This window comes from Protopterus annectens, chromosome 4.part1 (genome assembly GCF_019279795.1).
Source record: "Protopterus annectens isolate FY-2018-M chromosome 4.part1, PAN1.0, whole genome shotgun sequence".
NCBI classification, from domain to species: Eukaryota; Metazoa; Chordata; order Ceratodontiformes; family Protopteridae; genus Protopterus; species Protopterus annectens.
Window position 1 is genome coordinate 502,907,468 of NC_056734.1, and position 22,692 is coordinate 502,930,159.

The 22,692-nt window shown below is 43.0% G+C and overlaps 1 protein-coding gene across 2 annotated transcripts in view; it reads left to right on the forward strand.

The window, feature by feature from the left end:
* PIGX (phosphatidylinositol glycan anchor biosynthesis class X) overlaps window positions 1-22,692 on the forward strand; it is a 462,292-nt gene that overhangs the window by 264,213 nt on the left and 175,387 nt on the right. Inside the window, exon 5 of one of the 2 annotated variants that reach the window (XM_044070313.1) lies at window positions 5,750-5,850. The exons of the other annotated variant lie outside the window; for it this stretch is intronic. Coding sequence (XP_043926248.1) covers window positions 5,750-5,850 — 101 coding nt within the window. The remainder of the gene's footprint in view (window positions 1-5,749; window positions 5,851-22,692) is intronic. 2 annotated transcript variants of the gene reach the window in all.

Genomic DNA, 22,692 nt, shown 5'->3' on the forward strand with positions numbered 1-22,692 from the left:
ATTTAAAATCTGTCCCCCCCAACATTTTAGGTGTTGTCCTGGACAAAGCCTAAAATGATGGGGGTACAACTAGGGAGAGATTTTTAAATATTGCTCTTACAAACTTAGAAAGTTGATAGAATACTAGGTTTTGCATTAGCATGAATTCTCTGAAGGATGTGGAGTCTTAAACTCAAATGTTTGTCATTATTTAATAACTTCAATCCTCAACTATTTGCCAGAAAAGTACAGATTTTAGGAGTAACAAACCAAAAATATGAGGCAAAAATCTGGACATTCAATCTCTCACACACACACACACACACACACACACACACACACACACACACACACACACACGTGCACACACAGTAATTTCCTCATTCATACCTGCATTCACTCACACATTGCTCTCTCTCTCTCTCTCCAGATCAAACACACACACCATCACTTCCTCATTCGCACCTGCATTCATTCACACTTTTCTCTCTCTCTCCCGATCTCTCTCTCTCACACACACACAGCCAGTTCCTCATTCATTCATGCATTCATTCACAAATCGCTCACTCTCCCGATCTCTCTCACACACACACACACACACACACACACACACACACACACACACACACATACACTTTTGCTTTCATGCACACATTCACTCATACAGACACACACACACACACTCATACAGGCATTCACTTACCTGACGGCCCAGGTTTTGCAGCTTATTAGTTTGCGGTGCCCCTGTGAGGAAGCCACAGCACACAGTTTGGGGGAACCCTTGGTGTGCATTAAGTTTCAAGGGTGTAAGGGGAACACCCCTGCCAAAAACACTTTTTCACAATATTTGATGTCTAGGGGAATCAATGTATTTTTGTCTCCACCTCTGTCTTACTACCCACTAACCTGACTTCTCTACTTCCCCTCTACTTTCCTCTTCCCTAACCACCCTTCTACTCCCTATCTACCCACTATTCTCACTTGCTTCTATGCTACACACTTCCCCATACTCACTTCTAATCTTCCACTGTCCCACCCCCCAAGTAGTCATCCTCCTCCTTCCACGTCCCTCCACTCTTCCCCTTTACTCCCACCCTTTTTTTCTCCTTGTCCACCACCTGCATCCTTTTTTCTTCTCCTCAACTCCTCCCATTTATAACAACTCTGCAGGTAGCTCTACTCTCCCTGGAAACCTTTCTGCTGCTGTAACTTACTACTAACTCACAATTCTCCCTGATAACTTTCCATGTCTTTTTACTTCACTACTAAATCTTGCATTCATACTCACACCATGTTTAATCTTCCTATACCTATTATTTTTTTCAACAAATATCTTAAATTTTCACATATGACATAGGCAGTGTTACATTTATACAAATGAAAAACAAAATGACACCACTTTAGTTGCAAACATTATACATCACAGACACCACTGAAACAATTGTAGTTGCAAACATTGTACATAACTGAATAATATATCCAGTAATTCCCAGTTAAGCATTGTATAGCTCATTCAACTCCTGCCTTTTGAACTTTGTTCATTGTCTGTATGCATATATTGTTCCCACAGTTCCCATTTTTTCCCCATGTAGTTTGCCCCTTCCCTTTTTTACAGATCCCAGTTCCATTTGTTTTATCTCTGTTACTATATTCACTGCTTCTAGTAAAGTTGGTGTAGACTTTGATTTCCATTTTGTAGTAACTGCTTTTTTGGCAGCCACCATAATTAGACTTAGCAAGGCTTTGCTATGCCTAGGCAATTCTGATTCTCCTATGCCTGTTAAGTATTTTTTTAAGCATTCTCATTTTTATATTTTATTTTTTACCCTTTTTTATTGCTTATTATTATTGTTGTTTTGCTGGAGCTTTTCTCCTTGGGCTTCCTCTGAAAAAGGGCTCATGCCCAGTCAGACCTATCCCAGTTAATAAATGTCAAAATGAAGTAAATCCGTAATCACAGGGACTCCTGATTAAGTTGCAGTTTGAATTGTCATCCACCTATATATTGTTATAAGTACATATTTATATTTTGAGTATATATTATGTAAAGTATGTGTGTCTGTAGCTGTCTTCTGCCAGAGAGAATACACTGTCAAAGTATAGAGTAAACATTCAGAATGTGCAGTAGTTTCTTATATATAAAATGTGCAGTGTGGTTTGAATGTCATAGTGGGATACTGTGAACTGTTTACATTAGCTCTACAAGGGAGTAATCATTTCTGCTTTAAGGACTCCTGCTTCTCCTCTGTGGTTTCTACTTTGTAATATTTATCATTGGTCTAAATTTGAATGTTTTTTTCATATTCAACTGGCTATTTATTTGTACTGTACTTGACATATGCACAGCACAGTGTTCTTATGCTTTTCCTGAAGGATTCCTACTACTAGATATATTTGTTCACATTTGTGTATGTGCATGGATTTCTTTGAAGACTCCATTTGGGCATCTGTCTGCCAGCTGTATATACCAATTAAGCATAAATTTTACTGGCGCAGAGGTCCAACAGCAAAGTGTAGTTGTAGGCATTTGCTAGCCATGAGAAAGGGCGTTCGGAATACCTTATCTTGGCAGTGGTATTTCCCTGTAACATTGAAAAGCTTATGGGGACTATTCACACATCTTAGTTGTCTGAGCAGTCTAACTGTACACTTGATTTAACTTTGCTGTCAGTAATTGTTTTCTGCATATTTACAAAAACATTGAAAAATGAATGTATATGCACGTGCTAACCCACACACTTGCACATATATGTGGTAAAATCTCACTAAATCTACATACCACAGTATTGGCTGCAAAAGGTCAACAGTTGTGCTATATTGACAGTTCCTTGGTGATGGAATATTCCCTTTCCTCAGGATTGTGCAGTCTCAGGGTTAGTGTATATAATTAGCAGAGGACATGGGAGTCACAGATGGGCTTGCCCTCCTGTAAAAAAAAATGATGTTTTTGTTTGTTGCATGCAACAAACGCATGCATAGTTTACTGTCAGCATTTCCAATGTTGACCTTTTGTGGTCAACTTTCTTGCTGTAGTAATCGTGGTGTCTAGACCTAATGCGGTACACCCATATAATATGTCAAGCAAAAGTAGATAAAACAGCAAAACACCACTGAAGAACCCACTCAAAAACAAAAATAGACCGTGTCTCCAAGAAATAATGAGCGTATCACCATAGAGTTAAAATACGAACGTTAAAACTTTTATTAAACGAACAGACCAGCAACTCAGGTAATGGACAAGTGCTTTTGTCATAAAGCCTTCTTCAGATCCTAAAATCAAATCCTGAGTTTCCTTATTTAAAATACCTTTGGCCAATCATCAAAGTTTTGCCCGAGGGATAAATTCCAAGGTAAACCGAAGAATGAACCAGTTAAAATAGCATTATAATCATTTTCCTTGGGTAACAAATCCAAATCAAGAATTTCACAATGAGTCAAACTTCCTAGCGTATCATATTTTTATTGGAGGATTGAAGTCTTCATTTGATTTATTGTGGGGAAGCAATAGAAAGCCACCACTGGTCAGAAAACGAAGGCCTGTCATGTCCTCAACCTTTTATTGGTTGTTTAATATGTAGATAAAATAGTGAATATGAGTCGTTTTATTTTATGATCAAAAGGAGGAATGCTGTATTTTTTGGAAACGTACAACACAAAATAACAATGGTTAATTACAACAAATTTGTAAGGGACTTGTGTTTTGGCATCGATTAGATTTTGACATGAAGGATTTTATTGATTCCTTGATCTTCTGGTGAACAGGACCGTAAGCATGAAGCTATAGAGTTGCTCCATTAGAAAATATGCTTTGTGTTATTAAATTGGAGAATTTGAACCTTATGAATGGTTTAATGTGTTCTGATCAGGACGTAGGAGTTTGACTCCCATAGGCTAGAGAATAAAGGCTTGTTGCATTCTAATGTATGATGGGATATCTAAGGAAGACGAACGGTTCACCTCCGTAAAATTGAGACCAAATCTGAACCAAGAGCCGCCTCCCTATAGGGCGGAAAAGAGGTATGTTATATTTCTTTGATTTTATTGGTGTATTGAAATCCGGATACAATCCGTGGTTATTTAAATAAGGATTAACCATGGATGAATATGATACGCTAGGAAGTTTGACTCATTGTGAAATTCTTGATTTGGATTGGTTACCAAAGGAAGATGACTGTAATGCTATTTTTATTGGTTCTTTCTTTGGTTTATCTTGTCATTTATCCCTTGGGCAAAACTTTTATATGATTGGCCAAAGGTATTTTAAATAAGGAAACTCAGGATTTTATTTTAGGATCTGAAGAAGTCTTTATGCCGAAAGTGCTTGTCCGTTACCTGAGTTACTGGTCTGTTCATTTAATAAAGTTTTAACGTTCGTATTTTAAGTCTATGGTGATACTCGTTATTTCTAGGAGACACCCATATAATATGGGGGGGTAATGTATACGTTGCTTTATTGAAAAATCAGCATATCAAACCACAGTTTATCAAACACAACTGCTCAAAATGCACCCTATCAAAAAAAATATATCAGTAATTTATTTTTTTTTTTTTTGCAGGTGGGCAAGCTCCCCTGCCCTCCAGATGTGGGGGCCTGTGCTCCCCACACCCCCTGCTAATTATACATACGATCTCTAAGGCACATTACAGTGAGGAAGGACAAATTCCTTTATCCCCACTGTACCACGATTTTACATATGAGCAAAGCTGGCACATTCAAGCAGCTTATTTTCAGTCAGCAGCGCCAACTTCTTTTTGGGCTCAACAAAATGCTGTTGACCAACTTACCTGTCACGTATATAATGTCTCTGTGTGTGTATGTGTTTGTGTACACTACTCTACTTTTGAGCTTTGACAAAAGACTGAAAATGGTCTCTGATCATTCCACATTCCCATTCGGTGGATTAATGTTATTTCTTTCCTCTCATGCAAAGGTACTAGCAATAGCAATACCTGACACATACTGTCCAAGAAATTGAAGGAAAAGTGTCTGTATCTATCCCCTTTAAAACTTGGATTTAAACTGATGGGTCACAAGTTAATCATAATGCCATGTAGATTTAGATCACACTAAATTGGCCTGTGGTCTGGTACCTGGTTTCTTTGATACAGAACTCATGTGTACATTGTACATATAATGTATCTTGCTTTATTATAACTGCAATTGACCTGACAGTCTCCTTTTTCCTCTTCCACATATGTGCCTCTTGTCCACAAAGTACTGTTTACTAGGTTGCTTTTTTTACTGAAATTCAGTAATTCTGAGTTATGGGGAAAGTGTGCTTCTGACTTAGACCCAAGTATATGCCTTTAGCAGAGCTGGAGTAGATTGGCCATTGAGCTGATCACCTGAAGTGCAACATTTTGGAAGAAAAGTATGCTTTTTTGTTGTTCCTCCACTCTGTCTTAACAGTGCACTGAAACTTGCATGCATATACTATTGATTGGGTTCTTGTTTGTGGTGATCTGGTAGGGTAAAGTTTCTATATGGATGTTTATTTCATTTTCTGCTTAAAATAGTTTCTTCATTTTTTTTAGTTAAAGAGGTTTGCCATTTTTAATCAGAGGGCTCTGTTGCCATGTCAAATGCTTTAGAAAAAATATTTCTTTTTTATGTTTGATTATAGTGCCAAAACAAGGCTTTTCATTGGAAGCTTGTTGAAAACTAATGGAGATGAGAGTTTACCCCTCTGGTAGTCAAACAAGCACTGTTGTTTAAAATTGAAGGAGCATTACTGATGCTACTTTCCCCTATTTTTTTTTCTTTCTTTAGGCTTGCCATCTCAGGAGTGCTGGTCACATAATGTAGAAGTTGCCCCATGTACGGCAGAAAATCAGACATACTGTTATTGGGCTCAATTGAACTATAAACATGTAAGTAAATTTGGTAGTGGAGAGAGAGAGAAAGAGGGAGCATCATGTTAATTGGCAGTGTGATGTAAACTTGTAGAGTGAGGCTATCATTTAGCTGTTTCATCTAGTACAGATAGACTGAGCAAATGGGGTCAATATTATATCACTGAACGCTTAAAAAAGCGAACGATGAATAATCGACCCCATGTAAGCGAAAGCTTACAATCTCGAAAGCTCAGAACAGCGATTTTTTTCCTAAGGGAAAAGAAAATCACTGTTCCAAAAAAAGAAAAGAAAAAAAAAATTGAAAGAATACATAAAGTGGGGGGCTTCACCCCACACACCCCTCCTACTTAAATATACCAACTCAGAGATCGCACTACAATGCCGAAAATGGCAAAGTAATGGAAGCGGCCAAGTGAATTCTTGCCCTGGCAAAGAATTTACTTAAAAGCCGCTTCGCTATTGTGCCTTTTTGTTTTAAGTTCGACCAAGATGCATTCGATAGAATGCGTATTCGGTCATCTTATAGGAACCCAGCAAACACACTGCCCTTAAGTATGATGCATCTCTTTTAAGTGTCTTTATAAGTAAGTAAATATTAATGTACTTGTTGAAGAACATATGTATTATGTGTTTTAGCCATAAGGCACTTAAGCTGTTTACTTACATTCACCCTGAAGGTGGATTTGGGGATTAAAGGTAAAAACCTGATGTAGCTACAGTGACATAAAAATTATCTGTGTGTAGAAGTTAAGACAGCCAGATTAGTAACTGCACTGTTTTCATTATTCAACTTATAAATGTGTGTGTACATGCATACATACAGTGGATAAAAAAGTGTACACACCCGTTAAAATGCCGGGTTTTTGTGATATAAAAAGCGACCACAATAAATCATTTCAAAACTTCTCACCTTTAATGTGACCTATAACCTGTACAATTCAATTGAAAAACAAATCTGTTATGGATAAAAATATAAAACATAAAAAAGTACAATACGCTAGTTGCATAAGTGTGCACACCCTTAAACTAATACTTTGTTGTGTGTGCACACCCTTAAACTAATACTTTGTTGTGTGTGCACACCCTTAAACTAATACTTTGTTGTGTGTGCACACCCTTAAACTAATACTTTGTTGAAGCACCTTTTGGTTTAATTACAACATTCAGTCTTCTTGGGTCGAAGTCTATCAGCATTGCACATCTTGACTTGGCAATATTTGCCCACTCTTCCTTGCAAAAGCGCTCCAAATCTGTCAGATTGCGAGGGCATCTCTTGTGCACATGCACAGCCCTCTTCGGGTCACCCCACAGATTTTCTATTGGATTTAGTTCTGGGCTCTGGCTGGGCCATTCCAAATCTTCAATTTTCTTCTGGTGAAGCCATTGTTTTGTTGATTTGGATGTATGCTGGGGTCATTATCATGTTGAAAGGTGAAATTCCTCTTCACCTTCAGCTTTCTATCAGACGCCTGAAGGTTTTGGGCCAAAAGTGACTAGTATTTGGAACTGTTCATAATTCCCTCCACCTTGACTATAGCCCCAGTTCCAGCTAAAGAAAAGCAACCCCAAAGCATGATACTGCTGCCACCATGCTTCACCTTGGGGATGGTGTTCTTTTGGTGATTGTTTTGCGCCAAACGTACCTTTTGGAATTGTGGCCAAAAAGTTCTACCTTGGTTTCATCGGATCATAGCACATTTTCCCACATGCTTTTGGAAGACTTGATGTATTGTTTTGCAAATTTTAGCCGGGCCTGGATGTTTTTCTGCGTAAGAAAAGGCCATCTTGCAGCCCTACACCATAGTCTAGACCTATGGAGAATACGGGCAATTGTTGTCACATGTACACAACCAGTACTTGCCAGAAATTCCTGCAGCTCCTTCAGTGTTGCCGTAGGTCTCTTGTCAGCCTCCCTGACCAGTTTTCATCTTGTCCCAAGACATCAGTTCTTTGCAATGTCACTGTTGTCCCATATCTTCTCCACTTTTTAATGACTGCCTTCACTGTGTTCCATGGTATATCCAATGCTGTGGAATTTTTTTGTACCCTTCTCCTGACTAATAACTTTCAACAATGAGATCCCTTTGATGCTTTGTAAGCTGTCTGTGAACCATGGCTTTTGCTGTAGCAGGTAACTGAGTAAATGTCAGGAAAATCTTACTAGGACAGCTGAACTTTATTTGGGATTAATCAGAGTCACTTTAATTGATACGACTCTGAAGAAGCCAGTTTTACTGGTGAAAGCGCTCAGTCGGTGTGCTTTTGATTAAAGCCTTTTTTTGCTTCAAGTTCCTGGTTCTGTGCCTTATTGCCTTTACTGCCGTACACAGTGGTCGATGTGTTTTGTTTCACTTTAATTGATGACAGGTGTGCACCCAAGAAGACTGAATGTTGTAATTAAATCAAAAGGTAATTCAACAAATTATTAGTTTAAGGGTGTGCGGTGGTGATGCGATAGCGTTGTCGCCTCATAGCAAGACGTTGTCCTGTTCGATTCTCAGCTAGAGCGTCTTCTTTGTGGAGGCATAAGTGAATGGGGCGTGCCTTCGTTGAAGGTTGTGCATCAGGGCTGGTAACCTGGTACGTAAAAATCCACTACCAATCATTAGCGGACCGGAGTTCTGCTGTGGCGACCCCTAATCGGGGAAAAGCCAAAAGACACAAACATTAGTTTAAGGGTGTGCACACTTATGCAACCAGCGTATTGTATGTTTTCTTATTTTTTATATTTTTTCCCCTAACAAATTTGTTTTTCAGTTGAATTGTACAGGTTATAGGTCACATTAAAGGTGGGAAAAGTTTTGAAATGATTTGTTGTGGTCTCATTTTTTTATATCACGAAAATCTGGCATTTTAACAGGGGTGTGTATAGTTTTAATATCCACTGTATATGTATGTATTAGTCTATTGTGTATGACTGAACCTTCCTAATGTCAAAATGTAAAACTAACAAAATAAGTTCGATCATACACAATAGCAAAAAAAAAAAAACGAAAAATAACATCGAGAGAGGAAAACTATTTCCTCTCTCGACGATCGTGCCTCCCACACCAACTCAGTAGTGGGTGCTAACCCTAACACTGCCCCTTCCCCAGCCCTGCACCTTAACATAATTAAAACCTGTACATAACTAATGCATACACACACACACACACACACACACACACACACTCTCAAGTATCTGTCTTTTTTTAATTGTATTCCTGTATTGTAACTGTACTGTGGATGTCCAGAATTTTCACACTACACATCCTTTCACTTCAACTAGAATTTGCTGCTTTGCTCCACTAGACAGTGCAAGGCTACTACTCATTTGGATTCCTTTGTCTTTTCTTATGCTGTCATTCTAACTCTGTATCACTCTCAGGGACATGTTTCTCTGATTGCTTGAGCAAATCTGTCCTTTCTGTGCTTTGATCAAAGCATGCACACCTATGCAGAACCTTGCTCTAGTTTCTTACTGCAGTTAATTTGTGCAAGCCATTTTGTAACCCAAAACAAAAAGTAAGAACACCTTGTTAAGTTTCTTTCCTATATCTTTAGCTATATTTCCCTTGTTCTAATCAGTGTCATCTTCACACTGTGCCTTCTTAAAATTTAAAACGCTTACCTGAAGGTCAGCTCATTGTCAAGTTGAAGGTGCTGCCCCCACCCCCTTCTGCCAGCACAGGCACTGGGTTCCCAGTGTTTAACTCTCCTCTTGGGAAAGGCAACACATACCAGAATTCTTTAGCATCAGTCACTATTTATGCCTTATTTATTTCTTTTGCTTTCTCTCTTTCTTTATAAACCTAATTCATAAAACCCTCTTCCTTTAGCATAAGGTGCCTATATTCAAGCTCAACAGAAATATAACTGGGACTGTGTTTAAGATCAGATAAGATTGTGTTTCAGAATACAATACACTATTTTTCTCTCCTTATATTTTCCATTTATTTCTGGCTGTATGATCACCATCTTCTCAATTTATTTTTCTTCTCTACGTTGCCCTCCCTCTGAATCAGGGACAGCCAGGGACACATTTAAAATATTAGTACTATTAACTTCAGAGAGAACCAGAATAAGATGATGTGAACTAATATAAACTTTCTGAATTAAAAAGTCTACAACTCTTAATTATTGTCATTTAGTATGTGCAATTCACCACCCTTTCTCCAAATGTCATCAGTTTTAGGAGGGATTAAGAGAGTGAGATGAAATTTTGAGTCATTAACCGAGACAGTTGAGAGGTATCCAGGTTACAAACTTTCCTTACTTCTTTCTGTTAAATTACATTCTTCCAGTGAGCATTCCCCTCTCTTTAGTTCTGCTAGTCACCTGTACTCCCTGCTTTACAACACGTAAAGGCTGCAATAACACTTCTAGTCTCCGTTTTGCAGTACTTCCAGACTACGGTATTTTATTATGTACCTCTCTTTCTGCTTTTGTGGGCTGCTGTGCCGTAGATGTATGTTAACAATTCTCTTTAAATGGTGTAGTTTCTTCTGTCTGCATCCATAACAATGGATGTTATGTAGTCCAATCTCGCCTACATTCTTACCCTTGGGTTCAGAGCCGAACCTCGGCTCCAACTCGGCCATACTCTAGCTCGAAGTCTTCAATTGGGTCGTGGCTAAGAGGTATCCCATGCTGCAACGAGCCTATCCCCAGATCTCGTTTGCCGCTCATATAGCTCGGACGTGGTCTTGCTCTTGGCCGTGACTTAAGTACAATTTTTCGATTTATTTTTCAATATTGTAGCTCCAAAAGCTATTTTCATAGCTAGTGTGTGTGTTTTGCTGCTTCTGGTTGTGTGACCGGTTCTGCTGGCCCTTTTTTTCTTGGTATCCCGTTTCCTTTTTTGGTGTCTACGGGCTAGGCCCATTTTCAGTTAGAGGACCTAGACCTCCCCTGTATTTTTGTAGTATACCCATTAGCTGGTTTTGTTGTGTGCCTGTTCTTGTGTCTTTTTTCCAGCTTATTCCCTGGGCTAGGCCCGTTTAACTTAGAGGACCTAGTCCTCCCTGTGGTTATCCCGCAGTTTATAGGCCATTTCATTTAGAGGCTCTAGTTCCCCGCACTCTATCGTTGGTTATTTTTGGTGTAGGTTTCCCTACTGTTTTTCCCTGTGTGTGTGTTTTTTCTGTCAACATGTCCAAGGATTCTAAAGAGCACAGGCCTTCGGGCATTAAAAAGTGTGTTAAATTTAATAATAAGATGTCATTGACCGATGGCCACTCAGTGTGCTTGTATTGCTTGGGGGCTATTCATCTACAAGAATTCTGCTTGTTCTGCCACGCTTTCAGTCCCCGTGTGCCGCAAGAGAGGAAGAACAAGCTTATTTTAAAAGGATTGCTGAAACCGTCCTTTGAAGAAGACTTGGAGATGTTTTCTAGTTCCAGATCCTCTCCTTCCAAACCGGACAAAAAACAGACAATCCTCAAAGAAACGCTCTCAGGCTCTGTCAGTTTCCTCGGAGCCGTCAGAGAAAATCACCAGAACTATAGTTGCTTCTTCGGCTCCACTGGCTTTGGGGCCGACAGAAGGCAGCGCATCTATTTTACGACATCCGCTCCCAGTCTATTGGAGTCGGTGACAGATTTTCCAGTTCTGAGCCGGTCTCCAGTTTTTCGACCGGTTTCTCAGACTCTGGTCTCCCTCTGCAGGGAGATCCAAATCCCCGACCGTATCCTCTACATCCTTTAAGACCCTTTCCATTGACAATGTCGATAGAGTGGTGAAGAAACTGCTTCAGTCATCAGTGCTGGCTAAATTGCTTTTGGCTCTGGCCCAGTCGGCTCCAGAGTCCATCATCCCTTCATCTTTGGCTGTTCCTCCTCAGAGCCTTTCTTCGGCGCCAAAGCTGTCGGTTCCGTCGGATGCCGTAAGGTCAGTTCCAGTAGCCCCTTCCGGCATCTCGGTTCTGATTTCCGCTCAGACCCGGTCGGCGCCGTCCACGGGGTCCAGGATTCACAGTTCACTGGTCGGATCCGAGAGGGAGGTCTCGGATCGATCTTCAGTTCCTAGCCTTCCTCTCGGTGCTTCGGCTCGGGTGAGCATGGACCCGAAATTGGCTTCGGACCTCATCTCCTCTGCTCCGAGGGCTACTATCGTATCTTCCACAGTTAGTCGACCTTCAGAGCCGGGGGGATCAGCTTTCGAGGTCATGAGGAGTGTGCTGGCCTGGTCGTCAGCTGCATCTTACGGCACCGACACTCGTCCCACTCCAGCATCGATGTCAGTCTCAGATCACCCTCTATCCAGGGACAGCGGAGACCTAAGGCCTCAGGATACCTCCATGAGTGGTCCCCAACTTTGAGACCTCCCCAGAGATTTTACCTGAGGAGCCCCCCAGAAAGAGAGTATGCAAGAGGAAGCACATTGTCTCCCAAGATGAGTCTCTCACGTCTGACACCGACCTCAAGGAGTCAGAGGGGTCCCCCAAGTCATCTTCTGACGATATCTCTTTCTCAGATATCCTGGAAATATTGAGTCAGAGAGGCGACTGGCCCTCCAAAGCCGCTTCTGAGGAGGAGTCAGTGTTCCTGAAGGCCTTTGGGTCCCAACCCTCCACCTCTTAGGTTTCTCCCCCGTTCGACGAGCTCCTGGACCTCGTTTGTCGAAAGATGTGGGAAACTCCAGACACTGTGGAACCGGTCCCTAGGAGACCCAACAAGTTTTTTGTCTGCTCCCCCTAACAGAAAATTTCTTACGAAAGGCGTTCCAGTAGATGCCATGGTGGTGGCAGCAGCCACCAAGCAGAAACTTCATCTACCATCCATCCCCCTAACAAGGAGTCTAGGGCTATGGACAAGTATGGGAAGCGTGTGTTGTCTTCAGCGGCCTTTACACAGCGGTCACTGAACTATTTGTCGCATTTTACACGGCTCCAGAGAGATCTCCTAAAAGAACTGGGAGATTCTCTACAGGGTAACGATGTTCGTTTCCCTGTTGCAGTCATTACAATTGGGTTATCCCGCTGGCAGGTGACCCGCAGTCGGCCTGAATTCCAAAGTCCTGGTCTGGCGTCGGTTGCTGTCGCCTCCTCCCTGACGTCAGTGCAGCAGGGGTATAAAAGATGCAGCCGACACCATTTTCTTCATTCTTTCTTGCCACGCGGTGCCCGAAGCAAAAGCAGTTCGCAAGTGCCGGTCGGCCGACTCCTGAGATTTTCAAGTTTGAATTTCAGATCCAAAGCCTTCATTAAAGCTAAGTACTCCATTGGGAAAACTTTTTTCTTGCTGCAGACCGATGTCAGAAAAAGTTAATAATTGTATTTCTTGTGGGGAGCAAATACCTCATAAGGTATTCCTTGCCTAGGCCCTGACCACGACATTGCTAGTTGTCGGTTTTGTGCTAGATTTAACCAACGCACTATTAAGCGTCGGTACGATTTTGCATTTCATTATTTTGGCAGAAGATTTAATTATATAATGCCATCGGAACAGCCGACTACCGGAATTTATAAAAAGCGCAAAGAAAAGGACAGGCATCCGAGGTCCAAAACAGACGATGAGGCTTCAACTAGGTCAGTCACCGGTTCTCAGTGAGGCGCTTTCGCAGCCACTGACGCCCGCTACCTCAGAGCCACAGGCCGCTTCCGACTCCCACGTAGAGCCGACTAGGCCGCTGGAAACTCAAGGTATTGGACCCTCAGAAACTATTCCCTCAGATGGGTCTGGAGCCGCTGAGCAGGCATCGGCTTCTGAGGGTGTTTTCGGGCCTACACAGTTATATGTAAAAACAACTTCAGCTTCAAAGGTAAAGACAAAGAAGCAAGTACAGCATTCACCAGGAACAGGCCTCCATGCCTAAATAACAGATGCTTAAAATGGCCAAAGACCTAATTACTTTGATCAGGGGTTCCCATCCCCCTCCTGATAAGAGACCTAGGGAAGAGACAGAATATGAATCTTCAGATCAAGTTTCCATTTCCTCTGATTCCTCTTCTAAACAGGGATACTCTCTTCCTCCTTTTGAGGATTCTGATGCTGAAGAATCTATCCCTTCAGCCTCTCCTCCTGAAGATTATTCCTTTGGGGAGACCCTGCATACTATGAGGGAGCATTTTCATTGGGAAAGCCATGATTACTCAGAATCTAAGAAAAGGCTCAGAGATTTTCTTTTGCTACCTCGGCACAGGCCCCTTGCTATTCCTCCTGTTTTAGACATTGTAGATGATGTATTTATAGAGTCCAGTCTCACTCCTGACTCTTTACCACCAGCTCCTGTTAAGCCAGACAGATACTACAGGGTTCCTGATTCACATAAATTTCTTTATAGAAACCCTGCTGCTGACCCAGAAACTATTTCTCAGGGTCCCAAAGGGGTCAAGGCGTCAACTGCAAAAAACCCTATTCCCTCTGATAGGGATTCAAGGGCCCTGGACAGATGGGGGGGAAAAGATTTACACTTCTGCTGCTTTGGCTGCAAGGGCCTTAAATTGTCGGTTTCATATGCTTGAATATCAACAATATCTTATGTCACTACTAAAACAGAAAATGTTGACAAATTCTGAATGTGCAGAAAACAAAGAAATGCAGGATTTATTGCATGCAGCTGAACAAGTGGGAAAGCATACTTTGCAATGTGGTTTTGACTCTCTGGAGGCCTCCTGCAGGGCCGCTGTTACGGGTTCTGTCATTAGGAGGCATGCTTGGTTAAAGGAACAAAATCTGCCTGATCATGTTAAAGCAAAATTATTAGATGCTCCATTACAGCATGACACCTTGTGTGGTGTTAAAGCAGAAGAGGTGTTTAAGAAAATGGAGGACAAAGCTAAATCTATGCAAACAGTCAAGGATTTCTTACAGGTACAACCTCCCAGATTTAGCAGGAACTGGCCTGCAAAGAATTGGTCCTTTCCAGTGTCAGACAAGCCACAGAGAGGCAGATACAGATGGCCCAGAGGCAGATCCCACCCCCAGGGCTCATACAGGTCTAAACAATGGGGTGCTTCTACCTCCAAAAGTGGAGAAGATACATCACAGCCATACAGGAAACAGTCTCAATGACTGCCCCTGCCAGCACCAAGCACTTATCTTTTGGCAGCCCCTTTAGGGGGAAAACTAGCACTTTTTTCACAAAATTGGCACATGATCACCCAGGACAAATGGGTCCTGAATATAGTTTCTCAAGGCTACAGGTTCCATTTTCACACCCTGCCAAGGGCAAACGGAATGCCAGACCTGCCACACAATCAATGGGCAGAGGCTCAAAAACAAGTTTCAGCCCTCATGGACATGAGGACCATTCAGCGAGTGCCACAGCAAGAGCAGGGACAAGGATTTTACTCAAGACTCTTCTTGGTGCCCAGAAAGGACAATGCATGGAGACCAATACTGGACCTGTCTATTCTAAACACATTTCTGGATATTCCGAAATTCAAAATGTTGACTCTGCAGCAGCTTCTGCCCATGCTGGGCAAGAAGGTATGGCTTGTGACTTTAGACCCAAAAGAGGCATACCTGCATGTCCCAATCAGACATTCATGCAGAAGATACCAGATTTATAGCTGGCTCAATGCACTACCAATTCTCTGCACTGCCCTTTGGCTTATCTACTGCGCCCAGGGTCTTCACAAAATGCCTGGCACCAGTAATTGCATTTTGCAGACAAAGAATACAAATTTATCCTTACTTGGACGATTGCCTTATTCAAGCAGAGAATGAAAACATTCTTCTACAGCATCTGGCGTTTGTAAAAAGATTACTAACATGCCTAGGCTACACAGTAAACGAAAAGAAATCAAAACTAATACCCTCACAAGAGATAATATTTCTGGGTGCAAGCTTAAATACAACTGCCCAGATGGCTTATCTCACGTCAGACAAAGACAACTGACTACTTATTTCAAAATGATGGCAACAAAGACCCAGTTATCTGCAAGAAAAATTCTGCAGGCTTTGGGCTTCATGGCATTCTGCATACTGCTAATTCCATATGCAAGACTGCATATGAGGAAACTACAATGGTATCTAAAAAGTGTTTTGGACCCAACATTGCCACAGCCTGGAAACAATAATTACCCTCATTCCCTGCCTGCAACAGGAGTTTTGATGGTGGGCAGAGGCCTGTCACCACAACAAGGGACAGCCTTTCACTTTACCCACAGCCAGGCAGACATTAACAACAGATGCATCAGATTATGCCTGGGGGCCCATATGGCAGGAAGATGTATTCAGGCCACATGGTCTGCAAGCCAAATGCATCTACATATCAATCAAAAAGAGATGCTAGCTGTTCAAAATGCCCTGACAGCCTTCAAGGATCTACTTCATCCAAGACAACTATTGATAACGACGGACAATACTACAGTCATGTGGTACATAAACAAGCAGGGAGGCACACATTCCTACCCCCTCTGCAGACTAGCCATGACTTTGTGGGACACAGCATTGACTTACCAAGTACATCTGCAAGCACAATACCTGCCAGGAAGGATAAATTCTCTGACAGATGAACTAAGCAGAAACCTAATGGATCCCCACAAGTGGAAATTGGATCCACAAGTCTTCAGCATGATAACAAGGAAATGGGGATGCCCGGACATAGACCTCTTTGCCTCACCTCACAACTACCAACTACAGAAATTCTGCACAAGGACTTATCACAAGCTAGCATGGAAAGTGGACGCAATATCTTTCAGCTGGAAAAACTTAACAGTATATGCCTTTCTCCCACTGCCTGTCCTCCCCAAGGTACTCCTAAAGGTCAGACAAGACAAGCCAAAAATGATACTGATTGCCCCAGACTGGCCCCGCCAGCACTGGTACCCAACCCTAATGAGCTTGTATCAATGCCCAGCCTGGACATTGCCTCAAATTCCTCACTTATTGACTCAACAAAAGAGTCAGATCCTGCACAGCCAACTCAGGACCTTAAACCTGGCAGCATGGCAGATAATGTAACCATTCAAAACACGCCTCTGTCTGAAGCAGTGATGGATGTTATTTTGAAGGCCAGGAGGCCTAGCACCAGAAAATCTTATGCAGAAAAATGGAAGAGGTTCTGTGCTTGGAACCAGGCACAAGGAATTGACACAATTGTACCAAATATTCCTCAGATTTTACAATACTTAACTGAGATGCTGGACAAAGGCCTATCCTTTTCATCAATTAAGATTCATGCCTCTGCCATTTCAGCTCACTACAATACAGCACCACCTCTATTCTCTCATCCATTACTAAGGCAGTACCTCAGAAGGGCCAAAAACGTAAGACCCCCCATGGAGAGCACCAATACCTGCATGGGACCTAAATTATGTCTTGGAAAAACTCATACTGCCTCCTTTTGAACCAGCCTCTACAGCTGATATAAAATTCTTATCTTGGGAAACAGCTTTGCTCCTGGCAATAACCTCTGCAAGACAAGTCTCAGAGTTACAGGCACTCATGGCTGTGGAACCCTTTATCATTTTCCATCAGGACAGGCTTTCTCTGCGGACAAACCCGACATTTATGCCTAAGGTAGTGTCCAGTGTGGACCTGAATCAGACAATTAATTTGCCTACCCTTTATCCAAACCCACAGAATATGGGTGAGACTTCTGCATTCTTTGGACATTCACAGGCAGCTGTGCTTCTACTTGGACAGAACCAAAGCTTTCAGAAAAACTGAACAACTTCTAGTGGCATATGCTGCAGATCACAAGGAAAGGCTATCTCAAAGCAGACTATTTCAAAATGGATAGGCCACTGTGTTCGTTTCTGCTATTCACAGCATGGCAAGTCAGTGCCTAAGGGCATTAGGCCACATTCAACCAGAGCAGCAGCCACTTCAGCAGCCTTTCTTGAGGAGTACCAGCCAAAGACATCTTAGAGGCTGCAACTTGGAGTTCAGTGCACACTTTTACAAAGCACTATCACTTACCTCTCTACTCTAAATCTAGAGCAGGCTTTGCCACTGCAGTTCTGCAGGGCCTCATAGCCTCTCCTAATCCTATTTAGCCCCAGCTGCCCAACCATAGCTTTGGGATTCAACCCGATTGTAATGACTGCAACAGTGAAACACAATGAACATAGTACAGTTGTGTACCTATCATAAATGTAGATGTTCGAGTGTATTCACTGTTGCAGTCCAGGTTACCCACCCACCATCCCCCTTTCCTTTGCTGGGTCTAATCTGTACTTCTCTATTCTATACAACCTATGTGGTGTATTTGCTTGCAGATTAAGGTAGAGTTTTACTTTACTGCATGCATGTTTATTGGCATAAATTAGCCTACCCTTTTGGGGGCACCTGACATCTGGGGCAAGAAAAACTGAAGAAAATGGCATTGGCTGCATCTTTTATACCCCTGCCGCACTGACGTCACGGAGGAGGCGACAGCAACCGACGCCGGACCAGGACTTTGGAATTCAGGCCGACTGCGGGTAGCCTGCCAGCGGGATAACCCAATTGTAATGACTGCAGCAGTGAATACACTCGAACATCTACATTTATGGTAGGTACACAACTGTACTTTTCTGGTGCTGTGGCTCAGGTCAATGCTCAGATGTCTTCCCTAAATTCTATTACCAACTCCTCCATGAGGCTGATCTCTTACACAGCCGACAGAGCGAGCAGGGCTGCGGGTTCTGGAGTCTCTCTTAGGAGACACTCCTGGATGCATCTGTGCACCTTCACGGAGGCTTTCAAGTGTACTTTCACCAATGCCCCCTTTGACGGTTCATCCTTATTTGGAACCAAGGTGAAGGACACTCTCACTAGGTGCGAGCAGGAAGGAAAAACCCTGTCTGCTGTGGGAGTCCGTTTTTCCATGCCTTCTAGACCTTACCCCAAGGGCCAGAAGGGTGGAAAATGTGGCTCAGAAAGTTGCAGAGGTTTTTTCATGCTGCACAGTGTGATTTCCCCCTCCAGAGGCAGAGGAGGGGGTGGAAATTCAGGTAGACGCCACCCTAGAGGCAGAGGAGGCCCGCGTAACCAGGGGGACCATGATTCCTTTCGTGGTTCTCCCTAACAGCACTCCTGAGGGGAGGCTCAACTGTGCATCTCTGGAGCCAGTCGGGGGTTGAATTTCTCTATACCCAGAAGCCTGGCGAGACATCACCCAAGATGAGTGGGTATTAGAGATAATTTCCAGAGGTTATAATATTCTCCTTTCTTATCCCCCTCCAAACAAAAGAATCTCAGACGTTCCACCCAGTCAAAGGGATTCCGCAACTTTAGAAGTACAAAAGTTGCTGTCAAAGGGAGCCGTCCAGCCTGCCCCCTCAGACCAGGTGGGATTAAGGACTTACTCCAGATTATTTTTGGTGCCGAAAAGAACAGGGGACCTGAGACCCATCTGGGATTTCGGCCGTTTGAACATTCATTTAGAAAAGTCCAAGTTCCGCATGGTCACGTTACAGTCCATTCTCCCGTTATTAGGGAAAGATGTGTGGATGTGCTCCATCGACCTCAAGGATGCTTACTACCATATCAAGATGGACACTTACGCTTCTGGCTGGGAGCCAGTCATTTTCAGTTTTGCGCCCTGCCCTTTGGTCTCACCACAGCACCCAGGGTGTTCACCATATGCATGGCAGTGGTAACGGCTCACTTGAGACGTCAGGGATTAAGTGTTTCCTTACCTGGACAACTGGCTCCTGTCTGCCACCACCAGGCACCTACTGCTACAGACCAGAGACACCACTATTGCGCTGTGCAAAAGTCTGGGAATTACTCTGAATTGGGAAAAGTCTGCTTTGTTGCCCTCGCAGCATGGTACCTTTATCGGCTCCAAATTAGACACGGTGCTCATGAGGGCCTTCCTACTAGAAGAGGGAATTCAGGTTTTACAGCAGCAGGTCTACGCTTTGCTACCATTGAAGAAGGTCAAGGCAAAAGTGGTCCTCAAGTTGTTGGGGACCATGGTTGCCACGGTTATGCTAGTTTCTCTTGCGAAACTACACACGAGGCTTCTTCAGTGGCTACTTTTTGCCCAATGGTCTCTACAGCATCTCCCGCTCTCCCATCTTATTCTGATTACAGACAAGTGCAAGCAGGATCTGCACTGGTGGCTTCAGACCAGCAATCTCAATGCGGGCATGCCTTTCGTTCTTCCTTCTCCTGTTGCCACGGTGACCACGGATGCCTCCCAGATCGGGTGGAGGGGGGCATTATCTCAACAGGACAGTCCAAGGCAAGTGGCAAGAGCACGAGGCCCATTTGCATATCAGTGTCTTAGAGATGAGAGCGGTGCTATTAGCGTTGCAAGCACTTCAGCGCTTTCTTGCTCATGGGACAATTGCAATCCACTCAGACAACATGTCAGTGGTGTGGTATCTGAACAAACAGGGAAGAACCAAGTCTTGCCCCCTTTTCAGCGAGGCACTACAAGTGTGGCAGTGGGCAGTATCTTCCCGATGCTTTCTAGTGGCAATGCACATACCGGGGAAGTCCAACATGATTGCCGACAGGCTGAGCAGAGCTATTCTGATGCCTCACGAGTGGTCCCTGATCGAATAAGTGGCGGAGCGGATTTTCCGCAGATGGGGTCAGCCTTGCTGCGATCTATTTGCCAGCCCCCTCAATGCCAAATGCAGCAGCTACTTCACCCTTATCCCCCCGAAGGGGGAGGCACCCAGGGACGCTCTAGTTCACGATTTGCCCTCCGGTCTTCTCTATTCCTTCCCACCAATCCCCCTGATAACAAAGGTTATTCAGAAAGCACAATCCTTGGGAAGCAAAATTATACTGATTGCACCACACTGGCCTCGTCAGATTTGGTTTCCTTTTCTCCCCTCTTATCTAATGGACGATCCGTGGATTCTGGACCCAGAGCCAGATCTGTTGACTCATATTTCAAGGCAGTTCCACCCCTCCATTCAGACCCTCAAGTTGACAGCATGGCTGCTCCAATTCTGTCCCTAGTCAGGCTTCGTGATTTTCCCCCGTAGGTGGTTCATATTCTGTCTTCTTCCCACAAGCCTTCTATTAGGAAGATTTATTCCAGTAAGTGGAAGAGATTCTCCATTTGAGCTCATGAAAGGCAGATTGATCCCTATACAGCTCCCATTTCATCAGTTTTAGAATTTCTTTCTCAACTGTTCCTCCAGGGATCAGCTGTGGCAACTATCAAAGTGCAGTTGGCAGCCATTTCTACTTTTCATGTTACTAATGAACCCAATCTAATGGCGCACAGACTTTGTAGGGCTTTTCTGAAAGGGACTATGGTACTTCGACCTCCAGTCTTTGATCCTGTAATGCCATGGGACTTCAATTTTGTGTTACAGCGGCTTACCTCGCCTCCTTTTGAGCCAGCAGCGGCTTACCTCGCCTCCTTTTGAGCCAGCAGCAACTTGTGACATTAAATGTTTGTCTTGGAAGACAATTTTTTTGATAGCCATCACTTCCACTAGACGGGTCTCTGAAATCCAAGCTTTATCGGTTCTACCCCCTTACTTGGTATTTCACAAGGATAGGGTTTCTCTAAGACCTAATCCTTCCTTTATGCCTAAGGTTGCTTTGGTTGTCAACCTCAACCAGTCCATTGAGTTGCCTGTATTTTTCCCTGAATTCTCTAACAGGGCAGAATTTAAGTTTCATCAGCTACATGTTCACAGACAATTGCCTTTCTATTTCTTTAGAGCTAAAGATATTAGGAAATCAGATCAATTCCCAGACAATAGACTTGGGGCTCCAGTTTCTAAAGTAACTCTGTCCAGATAGATTTCTAGTTGCATTTCTTTCATTTATACTTCAAATGGCAAGGAATTACCCTTTAAAGTGAAGGCTCGTTCTACACGATTGGTGTATACCTCTACTGCTTTTCAGGCTAGGATGTCTATGGATGATATTTGTGCTGCAGCCACATGGGCATCGCCTCACACCTTTATTAGTCACTACAAATTGGATCTGATATCTAGAGGCAGAACTTCCTTTAGTTCCACAGTGCTCAGGAGTATTTTCCAGTGAGCCACCCAAGGTTTAGGTGCTAGGGACGCTGTCCCAAGGGTAAGAATGTAGGCGAGATTGGACTACATAACATCAAGCAGTTATGTACTCACCATAACGTTCGATGTATGTAGTCCATCTCACCTCACATTCTTACTAACCCTCCAACCTACCCCCTCCTGGAGGACCTAGAGGTTTAGTCTCTATTTTCAGCACTCATTTTTGATTGGTTGGGTTGGTTCTTCCTCTCAGCGTGTTGGTGTGTGTGTATGTGAGCTTGCAGCAAACAAGATCTGGGGATAGGCGCGTTGCAGTATGGGATACATCTTAGCCACGAGTCAAGTGAAGACTTCGAGCTAGAGTATGGCCGAGTCGGAGCCGAGGTTCGGCTCCGAACCCAAAGGTAAGAGTGTGAGGCGAGATGGACTACATACATCGAACATTATGGTGAGTACATGACTTCTTGTTTTTATCTTTAGAGATCTCTATCACAGTGCTTTGAGGTTTGTTTTATTCAAACACTGTAATGAATGTCTGGTAGTGTGGTTTGGCAGTGGTTTTATCTGTAGGCTTGTTTACTTTGCTGGTTCCCTTTCCTATACTGTTAAGGTAGTCTGTCAAAAGAACTATTCTCTTCTCCCTGCTGCCACAGATTTTAAAGTGGGTAGATATTTCCTTGTTACCATGTCGTGTTATAAATTAGGTACTACACCATCAGGATAAATTACCACCCCAAGTGCAGTTTGCATTTCTAGCTGAGTAATTGGATACTGCATTATCTCCATGAGTGCATACTATTACAACAGCTTTGTTAGTGAGGATTTCTTCATACATATGTACTGCCTCTCTATCAGCATGACTATACTTCATGAATCCAGCAGTCCTTGCAGCTCTGTGCCACCAATTAATACATTGCAATTAACTTTGTGTTAGGACAGTAACAGAATACAGTCTCAAGCAGTATAGCAGGATAATTTATCATATTCAATGGGCATATAAT